The sequence below is a fragment of the Procambarus clarkii genome, chromosome 91 (assembly GCF_040958095.1).
Source record: "Procambarus clarkii isolate CNS0578487 chromosome 91, FALCON_Pclarkii_2.0, whole genome shotgun sequence".
NCBI lineage: Eukaryota > Metazoa > Arthropoda > Malacostraca > Decapoda > Cambaridae > Procambarus > Procambarus clarkii.
The window spans coordinates 12,861,805-12,883,286 of record NC_091240.1 but is presented as its reverse complement, the minus strand read 5'-3'; the positions used below and the strand labels follow the sequence as shown (position 1 = coordinate 12,883,286).

At 44.2% G+C, this 21,482-nt stretch overlaps 2 protein-coding genes across 2 annotated transcripts; both read right to left on the bottom strand.

Moving 5' to 3' along the window:
- Positions 1-501: 501 nt before the first annotated feature.
- Positions 502-17,835, bottom strand: LOC123774040 (putative surface-exposed virulence protein BigA). The gene is made up of 2 exons (XM_045768151.2): positions 16,439-17,835; positions 502-4,203 (listed from the first exon to the last, which is right to left on the bottom strand). Exons 1-2 carry the CDS (start codon positions 16,678-16,680, stop codon positions 3,126-3,128), a joined length of 1,320 nt encoding a protein of 439 aa, XP_045624107.2. The 5' UTR covers positions 16,681-17,835; the 3' UTR covers positions 502-3,125.
- On the bottom strand, positions 17,825-21,481 carry LOC123773862 (PE-PGRS family protein PE_PGRS30-like). The gene is made up of 2 exons (XM_069318917.1): positions 21,470-21,481; positions 17,825-19,060 (listed from the first exon to the last, which is right to left on the bottom strand). Exons 1-2 carry the CDS (start codon positions 21,479-21,481, stop codon positions 17,825-17,827), a joined length of 1,248 nt encoding a protein of 415 aa, XP_069175018.1.
- Position 21,482: the final 1 nt, after the last annotated feature.

Below are 21,482 nucleotides of genomic sequence, written 5' to 3'. Positions count from 1 at the left end.
CCGTGACAGCTGACTAACTCCCAGGTACCTATTTACTGCTAGGTAACAGGGGCATTCAGGGTGAAAGAAACTTTGCCCATTTGTTTCTGCCTCGTGCGGGAATCGAACCCGCGCCACAGAATTACGAGTACTGCGCGCTATCCACCAGGCTACGAGGCCCCATACCAAAAGTACCGCAACGCTATGCGTGCGGCTTTACAAGAAATGTAAAATCAACATCATGTTCTCTCTTAACCCCAATGTACCTTCTTGTATGTAAATAAATCAATCAATAGGGGTGTTTATGGCAGGTGGGCAGGGGAACAAGGGAGAAGGGGAGGGGGGGATGGGAAGGGGTCAGCGGTCGACTACAGTCACAGTTACAACTTCCTCTCTCCGATATTAAGAAATTTGTGAGTAAAAAGAGGCGCACTTGTCTTTCAGCATCTGTTGGTTGGTGTTGGGCACGGGCACATCTGGTGGAGCTGGGGCACGGGCACGTCTGGTGGAGCTGGGGTACAGGCACGTCTGGGGGTAGACTACTCCACCACAGGTCAAGTATCAACTCCAGCACTGTGTAAGGGCGTTTGTTCCTTTCATCAATAACACGACTGGAAGAATTCCTCTAACTTGCGGTCATTATCATACTAATCTTACTGTGGTTATTCAAAAGCAATTTTTTGTATGAATTTATTAGTTATATTGATACAATGGAGATAGGCACTCATTACTGTAGCAACACACCTATGTAACTTTCTTTGTAAGAAAACAGTGGTACAAAAATATACATTATTACATACACGTATAGTAACCTAATCTGGGAAGTGTGGTAGAGAGTAACATTACCTTATCTCTCGTCTATTTGGTACTTTTCATGCAATACCTTAGTACCATTAAGAAACTTCTGTCAGGTACATTATTTTGTTTTTGTACTTTGTATACACGTTTATATAAATAGTCTATTGTACAAATACACTTACTTTATATATATATATATATATATATATATATATATATATATATATATATATATATATATATATATATATATATATATATATATATTAGAACGTTTACAGAAGTCTAATCAAATATAGTAGAAGTTGAAATTTTTCATAGTCCAATCTTAATTGGTTTTCAGTTTTACAATTATAATAAGTTAAGATTGTTGTACAATTATGATAATAGTTTAGATTGTTTAGTCTGGCCTTTCCTGCGAAGCCTTCCCACCATGGGAGTCCCTGCCAGTGACGCGTCGTTCGGGGGGTAGAAATAGCCTAAGCTACTCTATCCCTTTGAGATGTATTTATTGCTTATCTCAATAAACATACTTGAACTTGAACTTGTCACCGGTGGTTGAGACCTCGTAGTCATCAAGGCACACGAGCCCTTCTACCGCGTCAAGGTACAATCTAAGAAGGGTTTATCACATGCATTGTAGTATCAGATAAAACCGCATCACTATGCCTTGCGTGCACCAGCTCAGGTTCGACTCCGTGATAGTAGTGGTCAGCTAGATCAGTACTTGTGATGAACCTGGATTTAAAGTCTTCTTCTTCCTTAGTGGTTCTTGCAGGATACTTTTGAGATACCATATTTAACCAGTTATGAAAGGTTAGGCTTGGTGGTAACTGGCAAATTTGTCCAAAAATTTAGTTTCAAAAATTGATTTATAAACATTATATTTGAAAAACTCATCTAGAGCCGTAATGGTGGAGCCTAGTAGCGCATAATTATAACTGACATTTTTCAGAAAAATATCATGCAAAAGTGAATTCTGAAGAGCAGCAAAGAGTGTTAATGTGTGTAGTGATGCGAGCCTCACCACCAGCCCTTACAAGAGATGCATCCAGCCTTGTCTTATAGATGGTGCCAGTTTTGACCACAAAATGTTTCCTGGTCTTGATAATTCACTTTTATATTATATATTCCTGAAAATTTTCAGTCACTTTAATTATTTCTTGAGTTCTAATAGTATGGCTCCAGGCAAGTTGTTTATATCTAACATATTTTATATATTTTTTCTTTTCAAATATATCGGGGTACCACCTCTGGTGCATATGTTTCTTCTCCGAGGCTTCTCCATAGCCTCGGAGAAGAAAATAAAGATTACTCAGAGAAGACCTTGTGGATCCTCACTGAACACTTTGATATTTTCTTCTCTTACCACCCCTAGGAATATTTTATAAAAATATTTTAAATATATTTTTGGAGTTAAATTTAAAAAAAACTAGCCAGTTACCACCAAGCAACCTTTCATAACTGGTTAAATATGGTATCTCAAAAATGTCCTGCCAAAACGGAAGAAGACTTTAAATCCAGGTCCATCACAAGACCTGGTCCAGCTGACCACTTCTGTCACAGAGTCGAACCTGTACTGGTTACGAAAAGTTTATTTTCGATAAACTTTGTGTTAGCATAAAGTAGAACACAGTGATGCAGAGCGTCAGTAGGGTGCCCCTCACCCAAGATTCGCAAAATCCAATTGTTCATGATTTTTTCTTTCTTCAGGTTGTGTAGGTGGAGCGAGCATCCCGTAGCCTCAATACTCCCTTCATTGTCTTCTATACATTACGCTTAGAGGTGCTGCGCTTACAACACTTCTACCAGAAGGTAGAACAAATCATGAACGACTGGAATTGGCGAAGCTTGGGTGTGAATGCATGTTCCGGCTGACGCCAATATCCGACAGAAGTCGCCTGCAGTTTTCGGTTTTATCGGATACTACAATGCATGTGATAAAGGAGTTTGATTTTTCTGTTTTACGGGAAAAGAGGTTATCTCCTCCATTCCTAACCCTTCTGTGAGCAGCTAACTTGTGCTGCACAGGCTTCAGGGGTTGCCTGGCTGATCACCTTGCCATAGTGAGCTATGAACACCAAACTGGGAGAATGTTTTGAAGAGGATAAATCATAAGCAGAAAATATAAGAATAACGGACTTTGTGAGGAGAGTGCAGAGAAGACCAGGTGGCCAGGGTAGGGTGAGGAAGGTAGGGTGAGGAAGGTAGGGTGAGGAAGGTAGGGAGAGAAAGGTAGGGTGAGGAAGTGTTATACAGTCATAATAATTACCGTCGGAGCCAAGGTTACGAAAGAAAAGGTTGCTCTCCCACCTTGGTGCAGGGCACTAAGTGCCAGCTCTTCACCTCTAACACGTCTCTTGTTCCTCTAGGTCACCGTCACCACCAGGCATGTAGGAGCCCCCGGGGTCCCGGAGGCCAGAGGGGGAGACGTGCTCCTCAGTGCTGGCCGTCCGAGATCGCTTGAGGAGCACCATCACGTCCCCACTATCCTGGCTCCTCTCCTCAAGACTATGGTAGAAAGTATTTCCGTCACTCCCCTCGTCCGAGGAAGGTCTTTTACGGGTTCCTTGTCTGCCTGATGAGCTGCCCTTGGGACCATCACCGAGGGGGACTTCACCATGGGCCTGGGCCTGGCTCTGGCCATCACAGCTCTCCGTAAGCGACACATTGTCTTGGGTAATGTTGCGGATACCTTGGCCTTGACCGTTGTCGGTGCTGGGGATGTCTTGGCCTTGACCGTTGTCGGTGCTGGGGATGTCTTGGCCTTGACCGTTGTCGGTGCTGGGGATGTCTTGGCCTTGACCGTTGTCGGTGCTGGGGATGTCTTGGTCTTGACCGTTGTCGGTGCTGGGGATGTCTTGGTCTTGACCGTTGTCGGTGCTGGGGATGTCTTGGTCTTGACCGTTGTCGGTGCTGGGGATGTCTTGGCCTTGACCGTTGTCGGTGCTGGGGATGTCTTGGCCGTGACCGTTGTCGGTGCTGGGGATGTCTTGGCCGTGACCGTTGTCGGTGCTGGGGATGTCTTGGCCTTGACCGTTGTCGGTACAGGGGATGTCTTGGCCTTGACCGTTGTCGGTGCTGGGGATGACTTGGCCTTGACCGTTGTCGGTGCTGGGGATGTCTTGGCCTTGACTGTTGTCGGTACAGGGGATGTCTTGGCCTTGACCGTTGTTGGTGCTGGGGATGTCTTGGCCATAACTGTTCTCCATGTAGGGAATGATTAAAACAAAATTTTCCTCCGTGTAGGGCAAGCCTAGGACACGATTGTTCTCCCTGTAGGGCAAGCCTAGGACACGATTGTTCTCCCTGTAGGGCAAGCCTAGGACATGATTGTTGCCTTGGTATAAACGTTCGCCATCAAGTTCAGGTGAGAAGAAGCTTTGAATCTCCGGGCTGGGTGAGCGGTAGTCGTCCTGGGGCCGCCTGCGGGTGAGAGAAGTGTTAGTACAGGTCCCCGACCACTCTTGGAGAATACACGAGATATAGCTTCAACAACATATTTTATACATCACCATAGCTGCCAGGATAGGAGAAAATGGTTCCGAGAGTTTATATTGGTCTGACCTGACCAGGCACCAGTAGTATGACCTGGTGTCATACTACTGGTGGGTGTACCTGGTGTCATACTACTGGTGGGTGTACCTGGTGTCATACTACTGGTGGGTGTACCTGGTGTCATACTACTGGTGGGTGTACCTCCTGTCATACTACTGGTGGGTGTACCTGGTGTCATACTACTGGTGGGTGTACCTCCTGTCATACTACTGGTGGGTGTACCTGGTGTCATACTACTGGTGGGTGTACCTGGTGTCATACTACTGGTGGGTGTACCTGGTGTCATACTACTGGTGGGTGTACCTGGTGTCATACTACTGGTGGGTGTACCTGGTGTCATACTACTGGTGGGTGTACCTCCTGTCATACTACTGGTGGGTGTACCTGGTGTCATACTACTGGTGGGTGTACCTGGTGTCATACTACTGGTGGGTGTACCTGGTGTCATACTACTGGTGGGTGTACCTGGTGTCATACTACTGGTGGGTGTACCTGGTGTCATACTACTGGTGGGTGTACCTGGTGTCATACTACTGGTGGGTGTACCTGGTGTCATACTACTGGTGGGTGTACTTGGTGTCATACTACTGGTGGGTGTACCTGGTGTCATACTACTGGTGGGTGTACTTGGTGTCATACTACTGGTGGGTGTACCTGGTGTCATACTACTGGTGGGTGTAACTGGTGTCATACTACTGGTGGGTGTACCTGGTGTCATACTACTGGTGGGTGTACTTGGTGTCATACTACTGGTGGGTGTACCTGGTGTCATACTACTGGTGGGTGTACCTGGTGTCATACTACTGGTGGGTGTACCTGGTGTCATACTACTGGTGGGTGTACCTGGTGTCATACTACTGGTGGGCGTACCTGGTGTCATACTACTGGTGGGTGTACCTGGTGTCATACTACTGGTGGGTGTACCTGGTGTCATACTACTGGTGGGTGTACCTGGTGTCATACTACTGGTGGGTGTACCTGGTGTCATACTACTGGTGGGTGTACCTGGTGTCATACTACTGGTGGGTGTACCTGGTGTCATACTACTGGTGGGTGTACTTGGTGTCATACTACTGGTGGGTGTACCTGGTGTCATACTACTGGTGGGTGTACCTGGTGTCATACTACTGGTGGGTGTACCTGGTGTCATACTACTGGTGGGTGTACCTGGTGTCATACTACTGGTGAGTGTACCTGGTGTCATACTACTGGTGGGTGTACCTGGTGTCATACTACTGGTGAGTGTACCTGGTGTCATACTACTGGTGAGTGTACCTGGTGTCATACTACTGGTGGGTGTACCTGGTGTCATACTACTGGTGGGTGTACCTGGTGTCATACTACTGGTGGGTGTACCTGGTGTCATACTACTGGTGGGTGTACCTGGTGTCATACTACTGGTGGGTATACCTGGTGTCATACTACTGGTGGGTGTACCTGGTGTCATACTACTGGTGGGTGTACCTGGTGTCATACTACTGGTGGGTGTACCTGGTGTCATACTACTGGTGGGTGTACCTGGTGTCATACTACTGGTGGGTGTACTTGGTGTCATACTACTGGTGGGTGTACCTGGTGTCATACTACTGGTGGGTGTACCTGGTGTCATACTACTGGTGGGTGTACCTGGTGTCATACTACTGGTGGGTGTACCTGGTGTCATACTACTGGTGAGTGTACCTGGTGTCATACTACTGGTGGGTGTACCTGGTGTCATACTACTGGTGAGTGTACCTGGTGTCATACTACTGGTGAGTGTACCTGGTGTCATACTACTGGTGGGTGTACCTGGTGTCATACTACTGGTGGGTGTACCTGGTGTCATACTACTGGTGGGTGTACCTGGTGTCATACTACTGGTGGGTGTACCTGGTGTCATACTACTGGTGGGTATACCTGGTGTCATACTTCTGGTGGGTGTACCTGGTGTCATACTACTGGTGGGTGTACCTGGTGTCATACTACTGGTGGGTGTACCTGGTGTCATACTACCAGTGGGTGTACCTGGTGTCATACTTGAGAGATTTAGATACGCATTGTCTAGCAATAGTGTAAAAACAGCAAGACTTAATATTATGTTCATGGCAGTAGTGTGTTGGGTACAACAATGGTAGAGAGAAGTGAGTGTAGGTAGAGACATTAAAGATACTCTCCCATGGTGAGAATGTGTGCCGCTGGAGCGGTGTGTGGGAGGACGGTGGTGGTGGTGGTGGTGGCCACAGTTATCTCTGATCACTACTACTCCCCCCTCCTCCTCCCCGGGTTATCACTCACAGAGTCCGCCATCTTACTCACCGCCGCCATTTCACAAAGTTCGGTGATGCTAGACAATGAATTAAAGCTTATTGGACTAATCGTAATTTTAAAAATTTATGAAATCTGAAGAAATATTGATATTTTAATCAATACAGTCCAAGATCAATATTGGCTATACATGCGTATAACGAGCTATTATACTAGCCCCGCTGTAAAGCCGAGGTGCAGTAGGTAGGGCACTGGACTATTGTGTGAAGATGAAGGGGACACAACTCACCATTTTCACACTGGTACACAACTTAATAACGCCTCCAAAGAATACCTGATCAACCAGGCTGTGACTCATATGTGAGACTGTCAGCTTAACAGTCGCCTGGTTGACCAGACCACCATTACGAGGCTTGGTCAAAGGAAGGGAGAGAAAGAAGAGAGAGAGAGAGAGAGAGAGAGAGAGAGAGAGAGAGAGAGAGAGAGAGAGAGAGAGAGAGAGAGAGAGAGAGAGAGAGAGAGAGAGAGAGAGAGAGAGAGAGAGAGAGAGAGAGAGAGGAGAGAGAGGGAATGAGAGAGGGAATGAGAGAGAGAGAGAGAGAGAGAGAGAGAGAGAGAGAGAGAGAGAGAGAGAGAGAGAGAGAGAGAGAGAGAGAGAGAGAGAGAGAGAGGGAATGAGAGAGGGAATGAGAGAGAGAGAGAGAGAGAGAGAGAGAGAGAGAGAGAGAGAGAGAGAGAGAGAGAGAGAGAGAGAGAGAGAGAGAGAGAGAGAGAGGAGTCAGTATTAGGCCTCACATATCGTGTATTAGGATTATTAAGTTCAGGTTATTATAGTTAGTCTTTGTAACGTAAATTGAAAATCTTTTCCAGTTTGTCCAAATTCGACAGTACCGATTTGTACTTTCTAGTTGAGTTGTAGGTCAGTACATATACTATGGTCCTCATCCTTACTGTAAGTACTCCCTTAACACCACGATGGGCTGGATTAATCACATTTTGGGGAATGCAGTAGACAGAAAAGTCAATACAGTAGACACAAAAGACAATACAGTAGACACAAAACACAATACAGTAGACACAAAACACAATACAGTAGACACAAAAGACAATACAATAGACAGAAAAGACAATACAGTAGACACAAAAGACAATACAGTAGACACAAAACACAATACAGTAGACACAAAAGACAATACAATAGACAGAAAAGACAATACAGTAGACACAAAAGACAATACAATAGACAGAAAAGACAATACAATAGACAGAAAAGACAATACAATAGACAGAAAAGACAATACAGTAGACAGAAAAGACAATACAATAGACAGAAAAGACAATACAATAGACAGAAAAGACAATACAGTAGACACAAAACACAATACAGTAGACACAAAAGACAATACAGTAGACACAAAACACAATACAGTAGACACAAAAGACAATACAGTAGACACAAAACACAATACAGTAGACACAAAAGACAATACAGTAGACACAAAAGACAATACAGTAGACAGAAAAGACAATACAGTAGACACAAAACACAATACAGTAGACACAAAAGACAATACAGTAGACACAAAAGACAATACAGTAGACAGAAAAGACAATACAGTAGACACAAAAGACAATACAGTAGACAGAAAAGACAATACAGTAGACAAAAAAGACAATACAGTAGACACAAAAGACAATACAGTAGACACAAAAGACAATACAGTAGACAAAAAAGACAATACAGTAGACAGAAAAGACAATACAGTAGACACAAAAGACAATACAGTAGACACAAAAGACAATACAGTAGACACAAAAGACAATACAGTAGACACAAAAGACAATACAGTAGACACAAAAGACAATACAGTAGACACAAAACACAATACAGTAGACAGAAAAGACAATACAGTAGACACAAAACACAATACAGTAGACAGAAAAGACAATACAGTAGACACAAAAGACAATACAGTAGACAAAAAAGACAATACAGTAGACACAAAAGACAATACAGTAGACAAAAAAGACAATACAGTAGACAGAAAAGACAATACAGTAGACAGAAAATACAATACAATACAAAATATAAGACCAGCAAGTGAGAGACCATCCCACACTACTAACAATAAGTAATCCACCTACACCTATATTCCTTCTTTACATAATTTTATAATTATTACAAATCTTATCAATTATAAAACACTAATATATATAGCGCTTCTGAACTGTCATAGATATTATGTAATTCTCTACATTTATCAGAATACATATTGGTGCAGATGTCTCACTCCCAAAGTTTGGGTTGGGCTAATGTCATCATGTCAGTTATATTATAGTCATGTTCCTTAGTGTAGTGAGGTGTGTGGCAGAGCAACCTGGGGAGAGATTCACGAAGCAGTTACGGAAACATTTAGGAACCTGTACATCTTTTCTCAATCTTTGGCAGCTTAGTTTACAATTATTAAGCAGTTAATGAGCTCCAAAGCCCTAGGAGGCTGTTTATAACAATAACAACAAATGATTGGGAAGTTTTCATGCTTGTAAACTGTTTAATAAATGTAACCAAAGCCGCCAAAGATTGAGGAAAGATGTACCCGTTCGTAAGTACTTGCGTAACTGCTTCGTGAATCTGGCCCCTGTCCTCTTAAAAAGAACGTCGCTTTTGGCCGTTTGTCCATATGGCCGAATTTGGACGTAATTTGAAAATGAAAAAAAAATGAAAATAAATTTGGGATTTTTTTTTTCAACAACAGTAAGTTAAGGGTCCTCTGATAGGTTAGGTGGGCAGGAAATTCTCATAAAGTTTCAAAACGTTATGAAAAACGTTAATTTAAAGTGTCCTCTCATAACCTCTGCGTGTACGCCGGACGACTCAAACAAAAAACGGAACAGAACGTCACTTTTTTGAGTCGATTTCATTTCAAATTATGTCCAAATTTGGCCATAGTGCCGCGCATACACAGAGGATCCCGCACCCACTCTCTCTACTGTAGGCCTTCACAATGTCTCCAATCACAGAAGCGCTCAGATTATTGAAGTTTAACTCTTAAGGAAACAAACATAGGAATGTGCCTGAATGCCAACAGTGACTGCCCGGACAGGTACAAGAGGAGTGTTGTTAACGCTTATGTCGACCGTGCTCTCAGCCACAGCTCAGGATGGAAGGGAGTCGACGAAGAACTCTGTAGGGTAAGGCAGGTCCTAGTCAACAACGGCTTCTCCAATGGTTTCGTGGAAGACATCATAAGAAGGAAAGTGAAACGCCATGTAACCTCTGAAGAGACAACTAAGACAACACCTATACCCCCTATTAGACTATTTTACAGGAACTTCTTTTCCACAGCCCATAAAACGGAGGAAAGAGTCCTGAAAGATATTGTCAGTAGAAACGTTATCCCTACAGACAAAAATCAGAGGATACAACTGACGATTCACTATAAAACCAGAAAAACGGCCAGCCTACTCATGAGAAACTCTCCAGACACAAAGCAGAACGCTTTAAAAGAGACCAACGTCGTCTATGCCTTCAAATGCCCTCTTGGGGACTGTAAGCCTCAAAAAAAAACAGAATATAGGCAAGACAACAACATCTCTTTCCAGGCGTTTAACGATGCATAAGCAACAGGGCTCCATTAAGGAACATATAATCTCTTCCCACAACCAAACCATCGCCAGAGAAATCTTAGCAAACAACACAGAAATCATCGATAGATACAGCGACAGCAGGCGGCTTGGCGTCTGCGAGGCACTACACATCAAGAAGTCAACACCAGCATTCAACAGCCAATTAATGCACAACTATATTCTTCCCACTTCAAGGCTCCGCTCCAATATAGAAGCATCAAGAAATATGGACCAATAGGCTTTCTACAATTACCTCTATTCAATACCCATTGTTTCGTGTTCTGTCTTGTGTTTGAATTTAATACCCATTCAATACCCATTGTTGAAAGTTTGTTTTCACCTCATCCACCTCACCCAAATGTAGATATAAAATCGAAGATGTTTAAGCTCTATTCAGTTTCAGTTGTGTGTTTGTAAACTAAAGTCTTTGAAAATGTAATAAGTTTTACGAAACGCGCTCAAGTGTCGAGTCAGACTAGAAATAAAAATGAATTTTGGAGAATTGATCTTTGAATTACCATCAACAGTGAAAAGAAACGTAAGAAAGATCGAGAAAATTCGTGTTAGAATTATTAATCTTACTTTTTCGGTCATATTTAATAATATATGTCTACAGGAAAGACTGCTACCAATATATATATATATATATATATATATATATATATATATATATATATATATATATATATATATATATATATATATATATATGCGAACAAGCCTGAATGGTCCCCAGGACAATATGCAACTGAAAACTCACACCCCAGAAGTGACTCGAACCCATACTCCCAGGAGCAACGCAACTGGTATGTACAAGACGCCTTAATCCACTTGACCATCACGACCGGACATAATGAGGTGATAGCCGAGGCTATTTGAACCACCCCACCGCCGGCACTCGGATAGTAATCTTGGGCATAGCATTTTACCAAATCACCTCATTCTTTGGGGCACACGTGAGGAACACAAATGCGAACAAGCCTGAATGGTCCCCAGGACAATATGCAACTGAAAACTCACACCCCAGAAGTGACTCGAACCCATACTCCCAGGAGCAACGCAACTGGTATGTACAAGACGCCTTAATCCACTTGACCATCACGACCGGACATAATGAGGTGATAGCCGAGGCTATTTGAACCACCCCACCGCCGGCACTCGGATAGTAATCTTGGTCAAGTGGATTAAGGCGTCTTGTACATACCAGTTGCGTTGCTCCTGGGAGTATGGGTTCGAGTCACTTCTGGGGTGTGAGTTTTCAGTTGCATATTGTCCTGGGGACCATTCAGGCTTGTTCGCATTTGTGTTCCTCACGTGTGCCCCAAAGAATGAGGTGATTTGGTAAAATGCTATGCCCAAGATTACTATCCGAGTGCCGGCGGTGGGGTGGTTCAAATAGCCTCGGCTATCACCTCATTATGTCCGGTCGTGATGGTCAAGTGGATTAAGGCGTCTTGTACATACCAGTTGCGTTGCTCCTGGGAGTATGGGTTCGAGTCACTTCTGGGGTGTGAGTTTTCAGTTGCATATTGTCCTGGGGACCATTCAGGCTTGTTCGCATTTGTGTTCCTCACGTGTGCCCCAAAGAATGAGGTGATTTGGTAAAATGCTATGCCCAAGATTACTATCCGAGTGCCGGCGGTGGGGTGGTTCAAATAGCCTCGGCTATCACCTCATTATGTCCGGTCGTGATGGTCAAGTGGATTAAGGCGTCTTGTACATACCAGTTGCGTTGCTCCTGGGAGTATGGGTTCGAGTCACTTCTGGGGTGTGAGTTTTCAGTTGCATATTGTCCTGGGGACCATTCAGGCTTGTTCGCATTTGTGTTCCTCACGTGTGCCCCAAAGAATGAGGTGATTTGGTAAAATGCTATGCCCAAGATTACTATCCGAGTGCCGGCGGTGGGGTGGTTCAAATAGCCTCGGCTATCACCTCATTATGTCCGGTCGTGATGGTCAAGTGGATTAAGGCGTCTTGTACATACCAGTTGCGTTGCTCCTGGGAGTATGGGTTCGAGTCACTTCTGGGGTGTGAGTTTTCAGTTATATATATATATATATATATATATATATATATATATATATATATATATATATATATATATATATATGCAGAATAACCACATATGAAAAATAGAAACTGCTTAACGCGTTTTCGGCTAATTCGCCTTCATCAGAGCAAAGTAGAATCATAGATTCTACTTTGCTCTGATGAAGGCGAATTAGCCGAAAACGCGTTAAGCAGTTTCTATTTTTCATATGTGGTTATTCTGCTTCCTTGGATCAGTGTTTTTGTGATCATTGTTGCATATATATATATATATATATATATATATATATATATATATATATATATATATATATATATATATATATACATATATATATATATGTACATATATATATATGTATATATATATATATATATATATATATATATATATATATATATATATATATATATATATATATATATATATATATACATCACGAAAATAAACACGTGATTAAAAATGTGACAGTGTCAGACCACGGAGGAAAATTGAAACAGGAATTTCCTTAAGTACTTTCGTATATTAATACATCTTCAGAAGGAGTGGTTTTACAGGTCGAGTACTGGACATAATAGGCAGGAGAGAATGGTGGAGTGAGGTGAAGTACAATACGTGGACACTGCTGACGGCCTATTGGCCCATCCGATGCAGCTCCCATTCATAACCACACACAGGCGCACACATGCATAATCATAGCATAAAATAGTAAATATTTACAATGAATTAGTGAGACAAATGTGTTCCAATGATCCTTCTTAAATCGCCCTTTAATTGATCTATTAAAAATGGATCTAAGTTATATAAACCACTGCAAATGTTCAAATTACTTTCTTTTGTGATCTGTATCAAAGCTGATTCAATTATGTTCCTGTTATAGGTGTTTTACAGTTCGTTATTGAAGAAGCCATCTCCCAATCAATTTGGTGAGCATCTTCTGACAGATGAACGAACAAAGCATTAGACAATTGGCCATGTCTTACAGAGTATTTATGTTGCGAAATTCTACATTTAAAATCTTTAGATGTTTGCCCAACATAGAACTTATTACAGTCTTTACAAGGTATTTTATAAATGACACAATTATCACTACGAGGGCTGTTCCTAACTAATAGCTTACCAACAGTATTTTCATAGCTAAACATTACATGTATATTAAAAAGTTTCAAGGCCTTGACAATATTCTCAAACCCAGAGAAATATGGTAAACATAACACATTCTTTGGGAGAATTCTTTCACTGCATATATTATTATAATATGGACGACGTGCTTTGTTACGACAAACTTCCAAAAAACTCAGTGGGTAACAAAGCTTGAGACCAATCGAATCAATATTCTTAAACTCTTCGTCTAAGAATTCTGGACTTACAACTCGAAGAGCTCTTAGATACATTGAAGAAAAAATTGACTTTTTCACATTGTATCTATGTCCTGAAAAATAATGAACATAAGATAAATTATTCGTAGGTTTTCTGTAGACACTAAACTTTTGTGAAAAATCTTCCCTATGAATAAGTACATCTAGGAATGGCAAACATTTATCAATTTCAGTCTCCATAGTAAATGTTATAGAGGTGACTTGGTCATTAATAAGTTTGGCTACAAATTCGTCTGTGTTTACATCTGAAGGCCATATACACAAAATATCATCAACTGTTGATGATATTTTAAGATAGGTTCTTATCATCAACATCATCATATCATGATGACATCATCATATCATCAACAGTTGATGATATTTTGTGTATATGGCCTTCAGATGTAAACACAGACGAATTTGTAGCCAAACTTAATGACCAAGTCACCTCTATAACATTTACTATGGAGACTGAAATTGATAAATGTTTGCCATTCCTAGATGTACTTATTCATAGGGAAGATTTTTCACTAAAGTTTAGTGTCTACAGAAAACCTACGAATAATTTATCTTATGTTCATTATTTTTCAGGACATAGATACAATGTGAAAAAAATAATTTTTTCTTCAATGTATCTAAGAGCTCTTCGAGTTGTAAGTCCAGAATTCTTAGACAAAGAGTTTAAGAATATTGATTCGATTGGTCTCAAGCTTTGTTACCCACTGAGTTTTTTGGAAGTTTGTCGTAACAAAGCACGTCGTCCATATTATAATAATATATGCAGTGAAAGAATTCTCCCAAAGAATGTGTTATGTTAACCATATTTCTCTGGGTTTGAGAATATTGTCAAGGCCTTGAAACTTTTTGATATGCATGTAATGTTTAGCTACGAAAATACTGTTGGTAAGCTATTAGTTAGGAACAGTCCTCGTAGTGATAATTGTGTCATTTATAAAATACCTTGCAAAGACTGTAATAAGTTCTAATGTTGGGCAAACATCTAAAGATTTGAAATATAGAATTTCGCAACATAAATACTCTGTAAGACATGGCCAATTGTCTAATGCTTTGTTCGTTCATCTGTCAGAAGATGCTCACCAAATTGATTGGGAGATGGCGTCTTCAATTACGAATTGTAAAACACTTATAACAGAAACATAATTGAATCTGCTTTGATACAGATCACAAAAGAAAGTAATTTGAACATTAGCAATGGTCTATATAACTTAGATCCATTTTTAATAGATCAATTAAAGGGCGATTTAAGAAGGATCATTGGAACACATTTGTCTCACTAATTCATTGTAAATACTTACTATTTTATGCTATGATTATGCATGTGTGGGCCTGTGTGTGGGTATGAATGGGAGCTGCATCGGATGGGCCAATAGGCCGTCAGCAGTGTCCACGTATTGTACTTCACCTCACTCCACCATTCTCTCCTGCCTATTATGTCCAGTACTCGACCTGTAAAACCACTCCTTCTGATGATGTATTAATATACGAAAGTACTTAAGGAAATTCCTGTTTCAATTTTCCTCCGTGGTCTGGCACTGTCATATATATATATATATATATATATATATATATATATATATATATATATATATATATATATATATATATATATATATATATATATATATGTCGTACCTAGTAGCCAGAACGCACTTCTCTGCCTACTATGCAAGGCCAGATTTGCTTAATAAGCCAAATTTTCCTGAATTATTATATTTTCTCTATTTTTTTTCTTATGAAATGATAAAGCTACTCATTTCATTATATATGAGGTCAATTTTTTTTATTGGAGTTAAAATTAACGTAGATATATGACCGGACCTAACCAACCCTACCTAACCTAACCTAACATATCTTTATAGGTTAGGTTCGGTTAGGTAGCCGAAAAAGTTAGGTTAGGTTAGGTTAGGTAGGTTAGGTAGTCGAAAAACAATTAATTCATGAAAACTTGGCTTATTAGGCAAATTTGGCCTTGCATAGTAGGCTGAGAAGTGCGTTCTGGCTACTAGGTACGACATATATATATATATATATATATATATATATATATATATATATATATATATATATATATATATATATATATATGTATGTATATATATATATATGTATGTATATATATATATATATATATATATATATATATATATATATATATATATATATATATATATATATATATATGTCGTACCTAGTAGCCAGAACGCACTTCCGAGCCTACTATGCAAGGACCGATTTGCCTAATGAGCCAAGTTTTCATGAATTAATTGTTTTTCGACTACCTAACCTACCTAACCTAACCTAACCTAACTTTTTCGGCTACCTAACCAAACCTAACCTATGAAGATAGGTTAGGTTAGGTTAGGTAGGGTTGGTTAGGTTCGGTCATATATCTACGTTAATTTTAACTCCAATAAAAAAAATTGACCTCATACATAATGAAATGGGTAGCTTTATCATTTCATAAGAAAAAAATTAGAAAAAATATATTAATTCAGGAAAACTTGGCTTATTAGGCAAATCGGGCCTTGAATAGTAGGCCAAAAAGTGAGTTCTGGCTACTAGGTACGACATATATATATATATATATATATATATATATATATATATATATATATATATATATATATATATATATATATATATATATATATATATATGTATGTATGTATATGTAGATTTTACATATTTAGAGCCTAAGAAAACTAATTACATGTGCCTTTTAGAACATAAAATGGCCTTGGTATTATTTTCCCAGAAGTGAGATGTTTGGCCGGGCGGTGGCGACACTGTCTCTCTCACTCACCCGTCTCCAGTGGGATCCATTGCTTGTCTTCTCCAGCTGCGCTCAACCTGGTATTCCTTTACCGTCTCTGCTAATTCTTCAATGAGCAAATTAATTTGAAGATGGAGTAATTGAGCGGTATATATATATATATAGCTTTGATGCTTACAGGAGCAGTCGGAATGGGTGTCTGGCGCCGACTGAGGGCGCCGAGTGTTCCAGTACGCGCGCACATTCTTCCCAGGTTGGTTACGTGACCACATTTACCACCACAAAAATGGAGTCTTACGACCAGTTTCTTTACTATTTACAAACAAATGTTTTGTTTGTTTTTCAAGTAAATCTGGCAGAGTATTTACAGCTTAAACAAATTGCGCAATCATACGTAGTTGTATTTTCTGAAGTATATACACTGTCCAGCACGGATGAAATTCAAGATAGTCTTTTGTTTCTGTACGGTATTAACACTAAAAATATTCCATCACAAAAATAAGCAGATACACCAAAAAATTAAAAAATGCGGAATGAATGATTTCTTAAGGAATAATTCATTACAGTCTTTCTTGAAATGTTTAAAGTGCATGAAAAAAAACTGTTTATGCACGGAAAAGTCTGCGGAAACTGATCTCCAGGTTTCATTTAATGCAGTCTTACAGGGCCACACCCTAGTAGCGTTGGTCTTAGGTCAAGACATTGGTCGAATTTGTTCCTGACCATCATTGCTAGCGCACTTATGGTCGCTGAGGTTGGACTGGACGGTAGAGCGACGGTCTTGCTTACTGCAGGTCACCGTTCGATCCCCGACCATCCAAGTGGTTGGGCACATTCCTCACACCCGTCCCATCCCTAATCCTTATCCTCACTCCTTCCAAGTACTATATAGTCGTAATGGCGTAGCGCTTTCTCCTGATAAAAACCTTTCGTTATGGCAGCTACGAGATGCCTCATGTTGGGCATGTGGGGCCTCATGTTGGGCATGTGGTGCCTCATGTTGGGCATGTGGTGCCTCATGTTGGGCATGTGGTGCCTCATGTTGGGCATGTGGTGCCTCATGTTGGGCATGTGGTGCCTCATGTTGGGCACGTGGTGCCACATGTTGGGCATGTGGTGCCTCATGTTGGGCACGTGGTACCACATGTTGGGCATGTGGTGCCTCATGTTGGGCATGTGGTGCCACATGTTGGGCATGTGGTGCCTCATGTTGGGCATCAGATTTACATTTCACCTTTGTAAATGCACATTAATGACACTATGTAAAAGACACATCAAACACTTTATGTAAGGCATACGTAAATCTGTGTATCTATGTATTTGCGTATGTAGGTTAGCTTAGCATTTTAAAAGCAGCGAATCACCTTCTGTGGTTGATTGTTCAATAAACCCTTGAACTATATGTTTAACACTTCTCTAACCCTGTCCATGGAGGACAGAAGAAATATAAAAAAGGCTAGCTACACCACACTGGCCGTACACCAGGCCGGCTACACCACACTGGCCGTACACCAGGCCGGCTACACCACACTGGCCGTACACCAGGCCAGCTACACCACACTGGCCGTACACCAGGCCAGCTACACCACACTGGCCGTACACAAGGCCGGCTACACCACACTGGCCGTACACCAGGCCGGCTACACCACACTGGCCGTACACCAGGCCAGCTACACCACACTGGCCGTACACCAGGCCAGCTACACCACACTGGCCGTACACAAGGCCGGCTACACCACACTGGCCGTACACCAGGCCAGCTACACCACACTGGCCGTACACCAGGCCGGCTACACCACACTGGCCGTACACAAGGCCGGCTACACCACACTGGCCGTACACCAGGCCAGCTACACCACACTGGCCGTACACAAGGCCAGCTACACCACACTGGCCGTACACAAGGCCAGCTACACCACACTGGCCGTACACCAGGCCAGCTACACCACACTGGCCGTACACCAGGCCGGCTACACCACACTGGCCGTACACCAGGCCGGCTACACCACACTGGCCGTACACAAGGCCGGCTACACCACACTGGCCGTACACAAGGCCGGCTACACCACACTGGCCGTACACCAGGCCGGCTACACCACACTGGCCGTACACAAGGCCGGCTACACCACACTGGCCGTACACCAGGCCGGCTACACCACACTGGCCGTACACCAGGCCGGCTACACCACACTGGCCGTACACCAGGCCAGCTACACCACACTGGCCGAACACCAGGCCAGCTACACCACACTGGCCGTACACCAGGCCAGCTACACCACACTGGCCGTACACAAGGCCGGCTACACCACACTGGCCGTACACAAGGCCGGCTACACCACACTGGCCGTACACCAGGCCGGCTACACCACACTGGCCGTACACCAGGCCGGCTACACCACACTGGCCGTACACCAGGCCGGCTACACCACACTGGCCGTACACCAGGCCGGCTACACCACACTGGCCGTACACCAGGCCAGCTACACCACACTGGCCGAACACCAGGCCAGCTACACCACACTGGCCGTACACCAGGCCAGCTACACCACACTGGCCGTACACCAGGCCAGCTACACCACACTGGCCGTACACCAGGCCAGCTACACCACACTGGCCGTACACCAGGCCGTCCACACACCCTGCTACACCGTGCTGGTGTAGCAGGGTGTGAGAGACAGAGGCCAGGGGTGACCGTCAGCTAAACACGTTGGCTACCTGTCCGTCTCCCGTCAACACACACTTTCGTCCATATAATGACACCAATAATCATCATCTTCACCTACTTGTGTCCCTCTGGGATAATGAATGATAGTGATCATTACAGTATACTACAAAAGCCTGTATAGTCTGTTGCTTGTCTGCATTCTGACAGATCTGATACATTTATACTGTAATGTCGGGAGGTGGGGAAGTGCTTGGTGAGTGTGGGGGGTGCTTGGTGAGTGTGGGGGGTGCTTGGTGAGTGTGGGGGGTGCTTGGTGAGTGTGGGGGGTGCTTGGAGAGTGTGGGGGGTGCTTGGTGAGTGTGGGGGGTGCTTGGTGAGTGTGGGGGGTGCTTGGTGAGTGTGGGGGGTGCTTGGTGAGTGTGGGGGGTGCTTGGTGAGTGTGGGGGGTGCTTGGTGAGTGTGGGGGGTGCTTGTTGAGTGTGGGGGGTGCTTGGTGAGTGTGGGGGGTGCTTGGTGAGTGTGGGGGGTGCTTGGTGAGTGTGGGGGGTGCTTGGTGAGTGTGGGGGGTGCTTGGTGAGTGTGGGGGGTGCTTGGTGAGTGTGGGGGGTGCTTGGTGAGTGTGGGGGGTGCTTGGTGAGTGTGGGGGGTGCTTGGGGAGTGTGGGGGGTGCTTGGTGAGTGTGGGGGGGGTGCTTTTGGAGTGTTTGGGGGTGCTTGGTGAGTGTGGGGGGTGCTTGGGGAGTGTAGGGGGTGCTTGGTGAGTGTGGGGGGTGCTTGGTGAGTGTGGGGGGTGCTTGGTGAGTGTGGGGGGTGCTTGGTGAGTGTGGGGGGTGCTTGGTGAGTGTGGGGGGTGCTTGGTGAGTGTGGGGGGTGCTTGGTGAGTGTGGGGGGTGCTTGGTGAGTGTGGGGGGTGCTTGGTGAGTGTGGGGGGGTGCTTGGTGAGTGTGGGGGGTGCTTGGTGAGTGTGGGGGGTGCTTGGTGAGTGTGGGGGGTGCTTGGTGAGTGTGGGGGGTGCTTGGTGAGTGTGGGGGGTGCTTGGTGAGTGTGGGGGGTGCTTGGTGAGTGTGGGGGTTGCTTGGTGAGTGTGGGGGTGCTTGGTGAGTGTGGGGGGTGCTTGGTGAGTGTGGGGGGTGCTTGGTGAGTGTGGGGGGTGCTTGGTGAGTGTGGGGGGTGCTTGGTGAGTGTGGGGGGTGCTTGGTGAGTGTGGGGGGTGCTTGGTGAGTGTGGGGGGTGCTTGGTGAGTGTGGGGGGTGCTTGGTGAGTGTGGGGGGTGCTTGGTGAGTGTGGGGGGTGCTTGGGGAGTGTGGGGGTGCTTGGTGAGTGTGGGGGGGTGCTTTTGGAGTGTTTGGGGGTGCTTGGTGAGTGTGGGGGGTGCTTGGGGAGTGTAGGGGGTGCTTGGTGAGTGTGGGGGGTGCTTGGTGAGTGTGGGGGGTGCTTGGTGAGTGTGGGGGGTGCTTGGTGAGTGTGGGGGGTGCTTGGTGAGTGTGGGGGGTGCTTGGTGAGTGTGGGGGGTGCTTGGTGAGTGTGGGGGGTGCTTGGTGAGTGTGGGGGGTGCTTGGTGAGTGTGGGGGGTGCTTGGTGAGTGTGGGGGGTGCTTGGTGAGTGTGGGGGGTGCTTGGTGAGTGTGGGGGGTGCTTGGTGAGTGTGGGGGGTGCTTGGTGAGTGTGGGGGGTGCTTGGTGAGTGTGGGGGTTGCTTGGTGAGTGTGGGGGTGCTTGGTGAGTGTGGGGGGTGCTTGGTGAGTGTGGGGGGTGCTTGGTGAGTGTGGGGGGTGCTTGGTGAGTGTGGGGGGTGCTTGGTGAGTGTGGGGGGTGCTTGGTGAGTGTGGGGGGTGCTTGGTGAGTGTGGGGGGTGCTTGGTGAGTGTGGGGGGTGCTTGGTGAGTGTGGGGGGTGCTTGGTGAGTGTGGGGGGTGCTTGGTGAGTGTGGGGGGTGCTTGGTGAGCGTGGGGGGTGCTTGGTGAGTGTGGGGGGTGCTTGGTGAGTGTGGGGGGTGCTTGGTGAGTGTGGGGGGTGCTTGGTGAGTGTGGGGGGTGCTTGGTGAGTGTGGGGGGTGTTTGGTGAGTGGGGGGGGGTGCTTGGTGAGTGTGGGGGGTGCTTGGTGAGTGTGGGGGGTGCTTGGTGAGTGTGGGGGGTGGTGTGGTATGCGAGGGGAGGAGATAATAGTACACAGTAGTTTTTCCATGAGCAACACCCGTCTTCGCAAGCCAGTATTTACCCAGGACTTTCCTGAACATAAACCTATGTACCATGTGTACCCATTGTCTCGCCTCCTGTGTTGTCTTGATATATTTACCACCTCTAGTAATATAACCTTTAGTATACATTTTCCTTCTTTTGTATACTTCAATTAAGTCATTTGCAACAATTATACAAAATTCTCAAAATTCATTGACTTACAGAGACTCGCATA